General features: G+C 41.1%; 1 protein-coding gene across 1 annotated transcript in view; it reads right to left on the bottom strand.

Annotated features, from left to right (window-relative positions):
• Positions 1 to 16667, bottom strand: part of NOL9 (nucleolar protein 9) — a 46121-nt gene extending 29454 nt beyond the window's left edge. Inside the window, exons 1-6 of the mRNA XM_006873124.1 lie at positions 16242 to 16667; positions 12822 to 13041; positions 11421 to 11548; positions 8626 to 8761; positions 8405 to 8501; positions 7648 to 7745 (exon numbers count right to left, since the gene is read on the bottom strand). Coding sequence (XP_006873186.1) covers positions 7648 to 7745; positions 8405 to 8501; positions 8626 to 8761; positions 11421 to 11548; positions 12822 to 13041; positions 16242 to 16667 — 1105 coding nt within the window. The remainder of the gene's footprint in view (positions 1 to 7647; positions 7746 to 8404; positions 8502 to 8625; positions 8762 to 11420; positions 11549 to 12821; positions 13042 to 16241) is intronic.
• Between the last annotated feature and the right edge of the window lie 947 nt (positions 16668 to 17614).

The raw sequence follows: 17614 nt of genomic DNA, 5'->3' as shown, positions 1-17614 counted from the left end.
TCTCTTTAAATTTTGAGGAGATCTGTGCAAATGCATAATACAATCCTCCAGGGGTGGGGGTGGGGTGTCCACTCACTCAGGCACCCCCTCTAGTCACCAGAAAGGAGGTGTACAGATAGCGAAAGACCAATGAACAGATACCAAAAAAAAAAAATGCTCACACCTTTATCTTCATGTTCTGTCAGGCATCTGTGGCTGCTCTGATACTACCCCTGCTTAGTCTCACCCAAGATGGAGGCTCCAGGAGTAGCTGAGCATCCTGAATTACACAGCAGTGGATTTCTTACTAACTGTAAGCCTTCCAATCTTCTAAATATTCCTTTATATGTGGTTGAGAGGTCTGGGACTATCCCCTGAGCCTGCTTGGTCCGGTATTCTGTGTTGTTGCTGACAGAGCTCCTCACTGAACTTCCACCCAATCCACCATGTTTTTTTTTTCCTCTCATTGCCTCTTGCTCATATGTTACTTCTTAAAATGGCTGAACATCGACCATTTCCTTTTTCGTACAGTGACTCTGTATTCCTTTCATCTTCTTTTTATGCTTCACCACTCATCTGTCAGTTTGTCAAATTGTGTTGGATTGTGAGTTGCTGTGATTCTGGAAGCTTTGCCATGGGTATTTCCAGCAGGGTCACCCACAATGGAAAGGTTTCAAATGAGCTTCCAAACAAAGACAGACTAGGAAGGAGAGACAAACTACTTCCAAATATTTAGTCACTGAAAACCTAATGAATAGCAGATACACTGTCATATATAGTGTCGGAAAATGAGCCCCCTCAGGTTGGAAGGCACTCAAAATGTGACTGGGAAAGAGCTGCCTCCTCAAAGTAGAGTTGACCATAATGACGCGAATGGAGTAAAGCCTGTGGGAGAAAAGTCCACAGGACCTTCATTTGCTAATGAGGCACAACTCAAAATGAAGAGAAACAGCTGTAAATATCCATTAATAATTAGAACATGAAATGTACAGAGTATGAATCTAGGAAAACTGGAAACTGTCAAAATGAAATGGAACACATTAGTGAGCTAAAATGGACTGGTATTGGCCATTTTGAATCTGACAACCACATGGTTTACTATGCCTGGAATGACAAATTGAAGATGAATGGTGTTGCATTCATTGTCAAAAAGAATATATCCAGATCAGTCATGAGGTACAACACTGTCTGTTATAGGATAACAACCATGCACCCAAAGGGAAGACCAGTTAATACCACTGTTATTGAAATTTACTCACCAACCACTAAAACCAGTGAGGATGAAATAGAAGAATTCTACCAACTTCTTCAATCTGAAACTGATCAAACATGCAATCAAGACGTATTGATTATTACTGGTGATTGGAACGCAAAGGTTGGAAACAAAGAGGAAGGATCAGTAGTTGGAAAATATGGCCTCAGTGATAGAAATGATGCTGGAGATTGCATGATAGAATTCTGCAAAACCAATGATTTGTTCATTTCAAATACCTTCTTTAGACAGCATAAGAGATGATTATACACATGGAATACACAGAAATCAAACTGACTACATCTGTTGATAGAGACAGTGGAAAAGCTCCTTATCATCACCCAAACCAAGGCAGATTGTGGAACAGACCATCAATTGCTCATATGCAAATTCAGACTGAAGCCAAGACAATGAAAACAAGTTCACTAAAGCCACAATATGACCCTGAATATATCCCACCTGAATTTAGAGATCATCTAAAGAATAGATTTGATATATTAGACCCTGAAGACTTGAGAACAGAAGAATTGTGGGATAACATCAAGAACAGTAAACAGGAAGAAAGCAAAAGTTCATTAAGAAGACCACAAAGAAGGAAAAGATCAAAATGAATGTCAAAAGAGACACCGAAACTTGCTCTCCAGCGTAGAGATGCTACAGCAAATGGAAGAAATGAGGAGATACAAGGGCTCAAGAAGACAAAGTCAAATATTACAATGAAATGTGCAAAGATCTGGAGTCAGAAAACCAAAAGGGAAGAACACACTCAGCATTTTTCAAGGGGGGAACTGAAGAAAAAATTCAAGCCTCGACTTTTGTTACTGAAGGATTCTCTTGGCAAATTATTGAAAGATGCAGAAAGCATCAAAAGAAGATGGAAGGAATACACAGAGTCATAGTACCAAAAGGAAATGGTTGCTGTTCAACCATTTGCAGAGGTAGCATATGATCAATTAGAAAGGCTAAAATACAAACCAAGGACACCACCAAAGTTGGCAAGAATGTGGAGCAATAAGAATTGTCAGTTATTGCTAGTGGGAATGAAAAATGACACAGCTACTTTGGAAAACAGTCTGGCAGTTTCTTTCATAGCTACAATCAAGGTTACCATATGAGAAAGCAATTGTGTGCCTGGTATTTACCCAAACAAGGTAAAACAGTATATTCATGTGAAAACTTGGCCAAGAATAGGTACAGCAGCTTTACCCAAAACCGCCCAAATGTAGAAGCAACCAGGGTGTCCTTAATTGGATAAATAAATGGTGGCTTATCCATATTATTCAGTGATAAAAGCATTATTCAGTGATAAAAAGCATTATTCAGTGATAAAAAGAAATGAGGTTATCAAGCCGTGAAAATACATAGAGGAATCTTCAATGTGTATTGCTAAGTGAAGAAGCCTATCTGTGAAAGGAACATACTGCATGATTCCAACTCTATGACAGTCTATGTTGTTGTGAAATGCTGTCGAGTCAATTCCAACCCATAGCAACCCTGTATATGGTTTCCGAGGAGCAGCTGGTGAACTTGAACTGCCAACCTTGCAGTTCAGGCTTTGCAGTCTGGCACATTAACCCACAGCGCCACACCAGGACTCTATGACATACTATAGAGACACAGAAAAGATCAGCAGGTATCAGGAGCTCAAGGTGCAGAGAGGAATCAAAGAGGAGCACAAGGGACTTTTAGGACAGTAACCTTATTCTGTATGATACTGTCATGGGGGACACATGACATTATACATTTGTCAGAACCCACAGTACTGTACAACACAAACTATGAACCCTAATATAAATGATGGACTTCAATAGTGGTTAATCACATCACCAGGGGTTCATTAATTGTAATACATGTCCCACAGGTATGCAAAGATGTTAATCACAGGAGACACAGTGTGGAGGGGGAGGGGCACATATGAGAATGTTCAGTGCTTTCTGCACTTTTTTTATAAACTTAAAACTGATCTGAAAAATAAAGTACTATTCTATAAAAAACCTCACTAGGCAAATATTAATAAGTGAGAAGTTGATAATTTCAAATTAGAACTCAAAGCAAAAAGACATTAGAGCATTTCTATTAATTAAGGGGTTACAAAACTCAATAAGAAAAGGAGATATAGTTCTACATTCCCAAGAGAAAAGCATTAAAGTTACCCCAAAAAAACCACAAGACACTATACTATCTAAGATGTAAATTGTACTTAATAACCTAACCAAAAAGAAAACTTCAGGAACAGGTGACTTTACCATTGATGTCTACCAAACAATATGAAGAAGCAATAATGCCAATTTCACACAAAGGCTTTCAGTAAACTGAAGAGGATATACCTCCCAATTCATTCTATGACATCAGTATTATCCTGATAGCAAAGTCTGACTAAGACTTTTAAGAAAACTATAGATAAATATCGCTTATGAATGCAAATATTCTAAACAAAAGATGAGCAAATCAAATCCAACAATATGTAAAATGGATGTCATGATCATGTGGAATTTATCCAAGAATGAAAGGCAGTTTGAGATTTTAAAAAATCAACCAGTATATGAAACAAAGTGTACGCTTTGTTGAATGTAAAACTGATGATCTTCTCTATAAACCTTCACTCCATTCACAGTAGAGGAAAAAACAACAAAAAATGAGGATATGTAGACAGAGAGAGAACAGTGAAGGTCATGTGATCTCAGGCAGCTACTGGAGCAGCGGGAGTACAAGTCAAAGGATAGCAAGCTTTACCAGGACCCAGTAGAAACTAGGAAGAGGTGAGAGAAGCTTCTTCACCAGAGCCATCACAGGGAGCATGGCCTAACTGATACTTTGATTTTAGACTTGTGACTTCTAGAACTCTGAATAAATTCCAACTGTATTAAGCCACTACGTTTGTGGTACTTTGTTACGGAAATCCTAGGAAACGAATATAGCCATGTTTTATTTGTACTTATACGATTACTTTCATATGTAAAGGGAAGCCCATATCACACTTTACAATATCATACCTCAAGGATATGTCTTAATAAACTAACAATCTATGATTAATAAAAATCAATCAATATATTATAATGGCAATGCTCAAAAAAGAAAAAAAACAAACCCAGAAGATGAGGGTAAGGTTGTAGGGAAACTGGAGCCCTCACTCATTGTTGGTGGGAATGTAAAATGGTATTATCACTGAGAAATAGTTTGGTGGTTCCTCAAAAAGTTGAACACAGAAGTCCCATACGACCCAACCATCCCAATCTGAGGCATATGCCCAGAAGAAGTGAAGACACGAATGCACACAAAATCCTGTACACCTATGTTCATTGCAATACTTTTCACCATCGCCCAAAGGTAGAAACAACTCAATGGTCATCAACAGCTGAGTGGATAAACAACACATGGTAGAGTACATACACACACTGGACTACCTTGATAGAGAGAGAGAAACGAAATTCTGCTGCATGCCACAACTTGGATTAACCTTGAAAACATTATGTTAAGAGAAGTAAGTTAGCTGCAAAAGGATAAATACTGTTAAGAGCTTACTTACATGAAATAAGCAAACAACAGACACCAATTATTAGTGGTTACCAGGGTAGGGGAACAGTGGGGAAGGGGTCGTTTCTCTTTACAGGGTACTGAGGCTATCTTAACAGTGGTGGAATGACTTGGAGAATAATTGAAAGAATGGCTGCACAACTGAATGAACTGTACATGTAGAAATTGTTGAGATAGCATATGTTACATGTTGGGGTGTTTTGGTTAACGCAACAGACTGCAAAGCTGTTTGAACTGCAAGGTTGGCAGTTCAAGCTCACCAGCTATTCCTTAGAAACCCTATACAGAGTCGCTATGGGTCGGAACCGACTCGATGGCACTTAACAACAACATTAAAAAAAAAGAAATCAATATGTAACTTGGACACCAGTACATTACAGCACTTTTTACAATAGTGAATGGGTAAGTAAAATGTGATAGAGGCATACATTGGAGTATCAGTCAGCAACAAAGAAACTGAGGTCCCTATATACATGCCACAATCCAGACAAACCTTGAAAACATTCCACTGAGTGAAAAATGTCAGTCACAAAAGGACAAATGTTGCATGATCCCACTTATATGAAACAAGTTAATACAGAGACAAAGTTTATTAATGGTTACTAAGGGTGGGATGGAGGAGGGACAAGGGAAGTCATTGAGTAAGGGCAAGTAAGCGTCTGTTAATTGGTGATTTGGGAAATGTTGTTATATACACTTTTACCACAATAAAATAAAATTTTTAATAAGAAGCAATGTAATTCAGCACATCAACAAATTAAATCAGGATTATCTCAACAGACACATTCAAAACTGCGTCTGACAAAATCCAACATTCATCCTTAATAAAAACTCTCAGCAAACTCAGACTATAAAGGAACATCCTCAAGCAGATAAAGGTGCCTCTGAAAAACTCAGAGCGGGCCATAATTAATGGTTAAAGAGCGACCGTTCTTAATCAAAGATCAGAAACAAAGCACGGATGCCCACTCTCCACACTTCTATACAACCCTGTACTGGGGGTTCTAGGCAGTGTCATTCAGACAAGCAAAAGAAAAGACACTCAAATTGGAAAGGAAGAAAACAGAGCTGTCCATTGGGAGAAAATCTGATTGGGGTCTACAAAAAATCTGCCAGAACTAATAAGCTACCTTAGCAGTTACAGGGTCTAAGATCAACAGTCAGCAATCAGTGGTTTATCTATATACCAGCAATGACACTGAAATTTCTAAAACAGCTATATATCTGACAAAAGATAGGTACAACGTGTATACTGAAAACTTAAAAACATTGCTGAGAGAAAAAAGTCTAACTGAACGATGAGATATATCATGTTCAATAGTTGGAAGACTCAATTCTCCCCAAATTGAGCTACAGATTTAATGGAATCCCAGAAGGCTTTTTGTGTGGTAGAAAATCTGAAGTTTCTCCTAAAAAGGATATAAGCAGCCAAAAAAAGCTTTAAAAAGAGAAACACAAAGATTTCAAAATGGCATCAAGATTGATTTTAAAAAATCAATAGAACAAAATGAAGTCCAGAAACAGACTCCCATATTAAAAAACCATGCATATGAAACCAAAAGGTCAACAATTACTATAGAGCAATGATGAGAAGACAACAGAGTAGGGAAACCAGAGTAGTAGAAACAGAACAACCAGAATGCCATTAAAGAGGACAATGACACACTTGAAAAAAATAACTAAAGTTACTGAAAAATTTGCAAAGAAACTGTCAACAGGAAACTAATTTGTTGAGTAAACTTTCACTAAAACCACAATATTATTTAGAAAGAAAAATGCTGATGTCGCTGTTAAGTACCACGGAGTCTGTTCCAACTCACAGTAACCATATATAGGTTTTCCAAGGAGAGGTTGGTGGGTTTGAACATCCGACCTTGTAGTGAGTCAGTGCTTATGCTACAGTGCCACACCAGGATTAACCAAAAAAGAAATAGACCCACATATATATGGACAATTGATTTTCGAAAAATGTGCAAAGACAACTCAGTGAAGCATACGGCTCTGGAATAGTTGGATACCCATTTGCAAAATACAGAGCAAATGAAACCAAAACACTGTCATCGAGTCAACTAACAGTGACCCAATACAACAGATCAGAATTCTACCTTGGGGTTTTGGAGACTGTAAATCTTTATGTGAGCAACCAGCTACATCTCTTTCCTGAAGAGCAACTGGTGGGTTTGAACCACCACCCCGTGGTTACCAGCCCAAACCTTAGCTCACTGAGGCATCAGCCAGCACATTTCTAAAGTTTCAAGTCATACAAAACAAAGAAAAGTTGAGGAACCTTCTTGTAATAAAAGAGGCTTAGGAACCACAACAAAATGCAAAGTGGGATTCTAGGCTGGATTCTACACAAGAAAACAGACATTAATGGGATATCTGGTGAAATGTGAATACAATCTATAGATTAATTAAAACTGTTGCTATCAGTGATAATTTCTTGGTTTGATAATTACACTGGTGGTGGTGGCTATGTGCCACCGAGTTGGTTCCAACTCATAGTGACCCTGTATAGGGTTTTCAAGGCTGTAAAAAGCCTCATCTTTCTCCCATGGAGTGATTGTTAGATTTTGAACTACTAACCTATGGTTAGCAGTCTAGCTCATAGTCCACTACGCTACCAGTGCTCCTTAATAACTGTACTAGTTAATAACTGTTAAATGTTATTATTACTAGAGAAAAGGCATGTTTCCAATTTACATACAACAAAACGGATATTAGGACCATTTACTGAAATAGAACCTTTGAAAACACCCATTCAGGGGCTAAAGGAGCATGCTCATTTTTTACAATTTATGCTTTTATATTCTTTAAGTTTTCATAAGAATCATTACTTTATTTTATAAAACCAAAACATTTACAATATATATACCACATACCCAGAACTGGTTCCGTAATATTGAACAGAGAAATACAGCCAGGAGGAGTAAATTCTGTCTGTCCCAGATCACATTCCAAATAGTCAATACAGGGAATACTGAAAAGTGAAAAAATAAATCTTATACTAGCTACATTCTACAGAAGAGATTAAGTCAGATCTAAAAGATTTTAGATGACACAAAGGTATGATTCAGTGGATGCCAAGCTTTCCAGGTATAATGTACCAAAGACAACCATCACATTTTCTTTGCAGACTACCAATCACAAATATCAAAAGCAAACAGGAGACAAGCCTGATAAAAACTATTTGCTTATGATCTGGATGCAACTAGATCCTTCCTAAAATTACATTTTAGAAAGTATAACAACATTTATCCTTACTTGGAATCTTTGGATTCAGAAATAGCATCTGGAAAAACAGAGGCTGAAACCTCTCTTGCAAGGTCAACTACAAGCAAGTCAAGGTCGATACATCCTAAGTGTGTTATTACCTCATTCTCAAACAAACCAAAATAATGATTGTCATCACTCGGCTAAGCAACTTCAGGCTGCATTTGTATATAATCTCTATTAAGACATCAGTGTGCATTCCCCAAGATTTTTAAATGAAAAAAATCCAATGAATAAACAGATCGTACTTTTTAAAAAAACCTAACTTTATGAATGTTCTCCCATGTAAACATAATTCACAATTAAAAAAAAAACAAAACACCCCTAACTTTATGTTTAAATATACAAGAATAAAAGCACTCTTACCAATTTAACAACTGGTTAATGAGGTATCTATTAAAGGTTGATTTTCCAATGTCCTGGCATCCACAAACCAAAATGACAGGGCAGCCATCTATTTCTTCTGGGGGTGAAACAAACAGTGACACCTAGCATTAGCCATCTTCTTTAGGACTTTAGTAATGAGTAGTAATCCTCTGAAGTTTTGGTGGAATGAACCACCACATGTATCATTGTGTATTACTCACCACAGGAAACACTGACCAATTCATCCACTGCTGAAATGACACTGTCACTTAACTGAAGGCCATTTTTTCTCTTGCTTCTCATGATGCCAACAGACTTTAAAGTTAAATATTCAGGGCTATAGCGGGAAGTGGGAGTCTGGAATAAACAATTTAAGCTTTAAGATGAAAGAAAATGCACATTTTTCTTCATTTCTAAATTAATGTGCCTCATACAATTGTGAGCTACCAAATTTGATCCTGCCCTTTACCACAAGGAGGAAATGGGATAACTGTTATTACATGGAAGGGACTGCAATCATTGAGATGAAACAAAGTATATGATTTGTTGACTGTATTAGTGATGATCTCTTCTATAAACATTCACTCGATTCACACACAAAAAACAAAAAAAACCAACAACAACAATAGATTTAATAAAACATCCTCTATGAGTTCATAAGGAGCACTGGTGGAGCTTATAAGCACAGGACTGCTAATTACAAGGTTAGCAGTTCGAATCCACCAGCCGCTACTCGGGAGAAAAATGAAGCTTTCTGCTCCTGTAATATATTTACAGCCTCGAAAACCCTATACAGGGTTGCTACTTGAATTCATAAAGATAACCACCGAAAAACCAAAAGTCATTTAAAACAGGGCTCTGTGATACAGGGATCTAGGCATAGTTTGAAAAGGGGAAATAATACTAAAATGCTTGACTGTCTCATGCATATTGGTTTTCCTTGCCTACTACTGTAAAATAGACACTTGAGTGGGATAGAAAGGAATGTCGGGAAACATGATTACAGAAAGCGTGTAAGCCTGTCTTCAGCTTATAACTGATTGGGATACCTAAAAGGGGTTCTAGAACCTGCCCAGTGAAATAGACCTCTTGCTGAGCCTTTGGAGTGTCTAGGTCCTTAGGTGGATTCCTGAGCCCCATCCAGAACCTTCTGAGGTAGGACATTACTACTAGAAAGGATAGGCCTGGAACAGCTAGAGTGGCAGAAGATATATCTTCAAAAAAGATCATCAGGAAAAAACCAAAACAAAAATGGCAGTATGACTGGCTACTACAAGAATAAGCAAGCTGTTTGCCGGGAAGCCATCAAGGCAAGCAATCAATTTCCTTCAGGACAAACCCCCCTCTAAGACTGAAACTCAAAGGGAACATATGAGCAGGCATGTAAGCTTGCTGACAACCACATTGATGCACTGGTGAGTGGAAGAGGGGGAAAGGCAGCAATGAAGAAATGGGTTAAATTCAACCATGGTCCATAGACTACGCTGACCTGGAGATGAGAGAAAAAAAGAGGAAGGGCTAGTTGATCTAAAGTGTGGTGAGACCTGGGGACACCTGATCTCATGGACAAGGACATAGCCATGGAGGGCTAGAGCTTAGAGTGAAGCATCCAGCTGATAAGAAGTGAAGGGAGATGCACAAGTACACCCAAACTTGCAGATAGTACCCATTTGACCTAGGCTTGATGGCTTGATAATCAGAACTTGACTAGAAGAACTTTTTTTTTTTTTTTTTGGTAAAGGAAATGAGGGTAAATTGCTACAATTTGATTAACTTGACCTATTACTCATGGAGTACTGGTGTGGTACTGTGGGTTAATGCACCAGACTGCAAAGCTCCACCAGCGTCTTCTTTGAAACCCTATACGGGGTCACTGTTGGTTGGAACCGACTCGACATCACTTAACAACAACAACAACATACTCATGAGATAGTAACTCTGAATATCAGCAGAGAGGGAAGGAGACTTCACATCAAGTATCAATGCTATCCCTTCTATACCCAGAGTAGATAAGAAAGGGCAACTTAGACATTGGCTACCTAAAATGATGGGGCGATAAAGGCACAAAGTGACTGGCTTACAAGGTTTCAAGAGGGAGTTTAGTTTAAGAGTATGTGGGGGAAGAAAGAGTCCTCACTGAATAGTTTTTACTTTCATCTTTTCTAGATGGGTCTGGTTAAAAGAGAAAGGGATAAGATTCTTATGATTCAATAGTGAGTTATCATGACTAATTGCAACTGTCACAATTGTAAAGGTGGAAGTTTTGTATCAAAAACGGGGGAGCAGTTAATCTTACAGTCCAGAAACAAAGGACCCTAGGACCATCAAGGGAGAAGAGCACAAGCAGAATGTGAGATCTTGTCCAGGGAAGCAGCGACACCAGAAATGGAGGCAGAGACGGGGACATGAAAAGAGAGAGCAGCTGAGGACACTAGACTCATGGGACGAGAGGGACTGAGAGCTGGTGGCCAGGAGGCAGACTCGCAGAATGTGCCCTTTGGTGGTTTAAATTATTATATATGCCTGAGTGTTTTTTAAAAAAGAGCTAAAGTTAATAGAGAGAAATACTGTTATCTGACAGTACATGGAGGGGATTATAATCATTGTAATGAAACAAGGTGTAAGGTGTATGATTTGTTGAATGTAAAACTGATGATCTACCCTGTAAACTTTCATTCAATTCATAATAAAAACCTAAAAAAAAAAAAAGCAGATATTACAAAAATTCAGATATAGTAAGAAAAAAAAGGCATTTAAAAAACTACAATATGAAATGGTGGCTTTCACTGGGGAATGAAACCAAGGAAGGGAGACATCTTTTCACTAAATATCTGAACTGTCTTTTACTATATGCAGGTATTATTTCTTAATATTACACATGTGTTATAGTCTGCATAACCTACAGCACTATTATGATGAACAAACTGATCTTCCACCAAAACATCTTATCAAACGCCATTTGATGACTATTTTGGTGCAAGTAACTAACAAAATTGTGGATGAAGACATGCTCTACCTCTTGTAAAAAGACGTAAGATAAGCCCAGATGGCTGATTATAAACTCTGTAGGTGATGTTTTAAGATGTTCTAGCATCACAATGGAACACAGAGGAGAAAAATTCTTCATCAGCTTACATCTGTCACCTGTGAACACAAAAATAAACTACCTTATAAACAGGAACTCAGTTACATTCTATACAAGTACCACCTCCTTCTCTAAATTATAAACTTTTTGATCGCAATTATGCTTTTACAGCCTCTTTTATGAGGAAATACTGCATAGCCAAAGGAGACCTGGTGGTGCGATTAGGATAAGCACTGAAATGCTAACCAAAGGTCGGCAGTTCAAACCCAACAGCCACTCTTAGGGAAAAAGATGAGGCTGTCTGCTCCTGTAAAGATTTACAGCCTCAGAACCGACTCGATGACACACAGCAGCAACAGATGGCAGTGAGTGTGACTACCTAGCAGGTAAACACTTGTATGGAGAAGTTCATCTGGGTTTGCCTCATATAAAGGTTGTGGTCTTAATGCAACTTTTCTCATCAATAAAATAGGTGAAAAAAATTGCAGAATCACTTTAAAGACCATTGTTTTTGGTAAGTCCCATTGAGTTGGTTCTGACTCATAGCAACCCTATATAGTATTTCTGAGGAGTGGATAGTGGGCTTGAACCACCAACCTTGAGGTTAACAGTCTAGTGTTATCCCTACAGCACCACACGGGGACTCCTTAAGTACCACTGTGAGGGTTTAACCAGGATAAACACTGGACTGAAAGGTGAGTGTGAACCGCAAAGCCAGTGGTTCAAATGCACCAGCCACTCCTCGGAAACCCCATACATGATCACTATGAGTCGGAACAGACTCAAAGGCATTTAACAACAATGTAATACCTAAAGAGCTCTGGTGGCACAGTGGTTAAGCAATGGGCTACTAACCGAAAGGTCCAGGTTCTAACCCACCAGCTGCTCCAATAGAGACTAATGAGGCAGTCTGCTTCCATACAGATTTACAGCCTTGGAAGCCCTATTGAGAGTCCTGCTGTGGCACTGTGCACTGGATTGCTAAGGTTGGCGATTCAAACCTACTAGCCACTCCTCAGAAACCCCATACAGGGCTGCTATGAGTCAGAACCAAGTCAAGGACACTTAATGAGAACATAGGTTGCTATGAGTCAGAATCAGCTTGACTGCAGTGGGTTTAATGTAAGACCTAGACCATGTTGCTGTTGCTAAGAGCTGTTGAGTAAGTTTTGACTCATTGTGACCTTGTGGTGAGCAGTCCAGTGCTTATTCTACAACGCCACACCCACTAGGACTCTCCATACAGTTTCCAAGGCTGTAAATCTTTATGGGAGAATCTAACAATTACTAGTCTTATTAAAGCAGATCATTGTCACCCATTCTTTTGATTACCCTGCATCAGATGAGCTCTGAGCAAACGGCGAGCTTCCCTCTTCATCTCCTTCTTGCTTTTCTCAGGCATCGGGTAATGGACTGCAGTGATACTCAGGAGGGAGTTGGTATAAGCAGAGAAGACCTCATAGGCAGGCTGGCCTTGGCTGATGGTAAATCCAAATACTTGTACTCGGCCATAGAGGCAAGTCACACGACAGATTCCACCAAAAACAAAAGACTTGTCCGGGAAAGAAAAAAGAAAGGAAATGACGTGATTAATCCTGTTGTCAATAACTGACAAATTCTAAAATCTTAACTCACTATTCACGTATCAAAAGGTGACAAATTTTTAACTGATTGCATTGCACTAGGTAACTTCTTGCTTTTAAGTGCAACTGAGTTGGATCCAACTCATAACAACCCTGTATAGGGTTTCCAAGGAGCTGTTAATGGGTTTGAACTGCCAACCTTGTGGTTCACAGTCCAATGCTTATCCTATAGCGCCACACCAGGTGACTAGCAAATACTTAATATTACTGACCTAAAATCCCAGTGAAGGATCCCTGGTGAGGCTATGAGTTAGGAGCTGGGCTGCTAACAGAAAGGACGGTGGTTAAAATCCATCATTTGCTCCTCAGGAGAGTCAGAGTTGATATGACAACAGCGGGTTTAATTTTTGAAGATCCTAGTATGACTACATTAGAAACAAGGGGTTCCCATGAATGGCTCTGATTCTACCACATGCCTTCATAAAGGATCAATGAATACTAGGTCTCGCCTCTTTAGCACTGGACAAAATCTGCTAGACGAGCATTCAAGCAGCTGGGTCTGAATCCTAGCTCTGATTCTTATTGTATTGATTTTCTGGCAAGCTACCTAAACTGTACTCTCTATTTCCGTATGCAAATGAGCATATTCACAGTATTTGCTACTCCACAAAGAGCTGGGAGCACTAAATGCAAGAACAGAGCCTGGTGTTTCTAAGCACCCAGGAAATACGGCCTGTTATTATTAGTACCACGACCACCATTACTACACATTATCCACCACTAGTCCGTCAGTTTGTCGTACTGTGGTGGCTTACGTGTTGCTGTGGTTCTGAAGTTATGCCACGAATATTTTAAATACCAGCAGGGTCACACACTGTGGACAGGTTTCAGCTGAGCTTCCAGGGGAAGATAGATTAGAAAAAAGGAGAGACGGACTGCTTCCAAATACTAAGTCACTGAAAACCTTATGAATAGCAGGGGAATACTGCCAGACTGCACCAGAATATTAAATATTGAAATGACGAAGAGCACCAGAATATTGTGATAGTGCCAGAAGATGAGCTACTCAGATTGGAAGGCATTCAAAATGCGACTGGGGAAGAGCTGCCTCCTCAAAGTAGAGCTGATCATAATGCAAATGGAGTAAAGCCTTCGGAACTTTCATTTGCTCATGGGGCACACCTCAAAAGGAAAAGAAACTGCTATAAACATCCATTAATAATCTTCATATGGAATGTATAAAGTATGAATCTAGGAAAATGTGGAATTATCTAAAATGAAATGGAATGTATAAACACCAATATCCTAGGCATTAGTGAGCTGAAATGGACAGGTATTGGCCATACAATCACATAGGTTACTATGCTTGGAATGATAAATTAAAGAGGAATGGTGTCGCATTCATCATCAAAAAGAACATATCAAGATCTGTCCTGAAGTACCACACTGTCTGTGCTAAGGTAATATCTATATGCCTACAAGGAAGACAAGTTAATACCACTATTATTCAACTTTACGCACCAACCACTAAAGTCAGTGACGATGAAGAATTTTACTAACCTTTTCAGTCTGAAGTTGATCAGACAAATAATCAAGATGTACATGGTATTTTCAATAACCTTATATGCATGCAAAAGCTGGACAGTGAATAAGGAAGACCATAGAAGAATTTATGCCTTTGAGTTATGGTGTTGGAGGAGAATATTCAAAGTGCATGGGATACCAAAAGAACCAATAGATCCGTTTTGGAAGAAGTGCAGCCAGAGTGCTCCTTGGAGGCCAAGATGACCAAACTTCATCTCTCTTATTTTGGATATGTTGTAAGGAGGGACCAGTCGCTGGAGAAGGATATCATGTTTGGTAAGGTGCAGGGTCAGAGAAAGAGAGGAAGGCCCCCAACGAGATGGATTGGCCAAGTGGCAATGAACTCAAGTGTGGCAACAGTAGTGAGGTTGGCCCAGGATCGGGCAGTGTTTCGTTCTGTTGTGCATAAGGTCGCTATGAGTCGGTATCGACAGGATGGCACCTAACAACAACAACAACAACTGATAATTACTGAAATTTTAAACCATTTGGTGTGTACCAGGGTTATATTATTTCACCATACTTATTCAATCTGTATGCTGAGCACGTAATCTGAGAAGCTGGATTATATGACGAAAAACATGGCATCAAAATTGGAGAAAGATTCATTAACAATCTGTGATAATGCAGATGATACAACCTAGCTTGCTGAAAGTGAAGAGGACTTAAAATGTTTACTGATGAAGATCGAAGACCACAGCCTTCAGAATGGGTTGCAACTCAATGCAAAGAAAACAAAAATCCTTACCACTGGACCAATAAACAACATCCATATGAATGGGGAAAAGACTGAAGTTGTCAAAGACTTCATTTTGCTCAGATCAACCATCAACACTCATGGAAGCAGCAGTCAAGAAATCAGATGACATATTCCATTAGGTAAAGCTGCTGCACAAAATCTCTTTAAAGTGTTGAAGAACAAAGATGTCAGTTTGAGGACTCAGGTGCACCTGACCCAAGCCATTGTATTTTCAATAATATCATATGCTTTCGTACGTTAGACAATGAATATGGAAGATCATAGAAGAACATACATTTCAGTTATGGTGTTGGAGAAGAATATTACAAGTACCATGGACTGCCAAAACAAATCTGTGTTGGAAGAAGTAGTCAGAATGTTCCTTAGAAGTCTGTATCGCCAGACTTAGTAGTGTCTCACACTTTGGACATTATCATCAAGAAGGACCAGTTCCTGGAGAAGGACATCATGCTTGACAAAGTAGAGGGTTGGAAAAAACAAGAGGAAGACCCCAACAAGATGAACTGGCACACTGGCATTAGCAATGGGCTCAAATGTAGCAAGGATTGTGTGGTTAGTGCAGGATTGGGCAGTGTTTTGCTCTGTTGTACATAGGGTCGCTTTGAGTAGGTACTGACTCGATGGCACCTGACAACAAACTCTCTTTCAGCTCTGAAGGTCTAGATTCTCATTGGCAAAAACCGGTGTAACCCTGCTGCTCAGTACCACCGCTAAGGAAATAGACATAACTTGCAGCTAGAGAACAACCAGAGGTCTCCTCCAAGACTCTCCAGGGACTGCGCCTCCATCCCTCTCAGCCCACCACACTCCCACAGCGCCACCCACCTTCTCAATCGGCAGCAGCATCACCGCGCGGCCGGGGCCCGCAAGCAGCGGAGGCGGGATGCGGGGAGACGTGGGGACCGCCGGGGCCCGAGAGGGGGCGGGGGTCGCGGCTGGGGCGGGGCGGGAGGTCGCGGCCGGGGCGGGGCGGGGCAACGAGGTCTTGGGGCGGGAGAACTTGGCCTTGAGCCCCCGGGTTGCTACCTCCGCCGCCGCACCAGACACCTGGCAGCCGCCCTCCCTCCAGTCCACGCCTGCTGCCTGAGCCCGCAGCAGCCGCCGTCGCAGTCGCCGCCGGCCGCACCAGCGAAAGGGCCCGGGCCGGCAGCGGAGCCGGCGGCTAAGAATAAGCTGGTGCCAGGCCTTGCGGGCCCGCGACCGCACAAAGCGGAAGGGACCCCGCTTGACTAGCTGCAGTGAGTCCGCCATGCTAAGCTGCCGGCGCTTGTACGCGATTTCTCGCGATATCCCGTCGCTCCGCCCCGCGCCCCGTGGAGCACAGGGGCAGCCTCGGAGCCGATGGTGCCCTCTGCCGGCGACACTGAATAAACCCCGGAAGCGACCTGGAGGGGTTCCGTCGGTCCCTCAGAGGTTCTAGGGAATCTAAGGCGGGCTGTAGGGGACAGCCGGCTGTGTTGCTCTGGACAAGGCCTCCCCCGCTACCCCCCGCTAACTCTATTTACATTATGCAAAAGTCCATCCCAATGGGTTTGAGAGGGAAAGCCAGAAACCCTGGGTCCAGCTGCGGGGGCCATCTCTCCGGAAATCCATCTGGGGGCAATTTCTGCAGCCTAATTCGTGCAGAAAAAGTCTCAGGAGTGGGGTTTTATACAAAACCGGACCATTTGCATACCCGCTGTTTGCATGCATTTGTCTTATGGCTGGAAGGCAACCCTGGGTTCTAGGTAACCCGGTGAGACCAGTATGATTTTATTCCAAATGTCAGGGTCTGAAAACTGGTAACCGAGCCTGGCGGGGTGTCAACTCCTAGTCACATCTCAATCGGTAAACTAAAACTGGTCTGAGTTAGGGGATTCCAGAGCCCACAGCTCCCTGACAGCCACCCTCCGTACAGGTTGACAGGAACAAAAAACAACAGGGCTCCCCTAGCAGGGACAAAACCACAACCACCGGAGGGGACAGCCTGTGCTGTCGCCTGGTTTGCATCAAGTCTCTGCCTTGCCTGGTTCCTGTGGGACCGCAGGCCCCGGAAGGCCAAGCCAAACACCCGGTCTTTACACCAGGGCCGGGTCCCACCCCTTGCCCCCAGTGTGTGGTTGCTATGCATCCAGGCAGCTGCCCTGTATTCTATTTAAACAGCCAGCCTCCCCTCCTCTGGGCTTCTCAGCCATGTCACACTCCAGCATTGGGCCAGC

The sequence above is a fragment of the Chrysochloris asiatica genome, unplaced genomic scaffold, assembly GCF_000296735.1.
Source record: "Chrysochloris asiatica unplaced genomic scaffold, ChrAsi1.0 scaffold00223, whole genome shotgun sequence".
In the NCBI taxonomy this organism is placed as follows: domain Eukaryota; kingdom Metazoa; phylum Chordata; class Mammalia; order Afrosoricida; family Chrysochloridae; genus Chrysochloris; species Chrysochloris asiatica.
The sequence above is the reverse complement of the archived record's forward strand: the minus strand, read 5'-3'. Positions and strand labels throughout refer to the sequence as shown.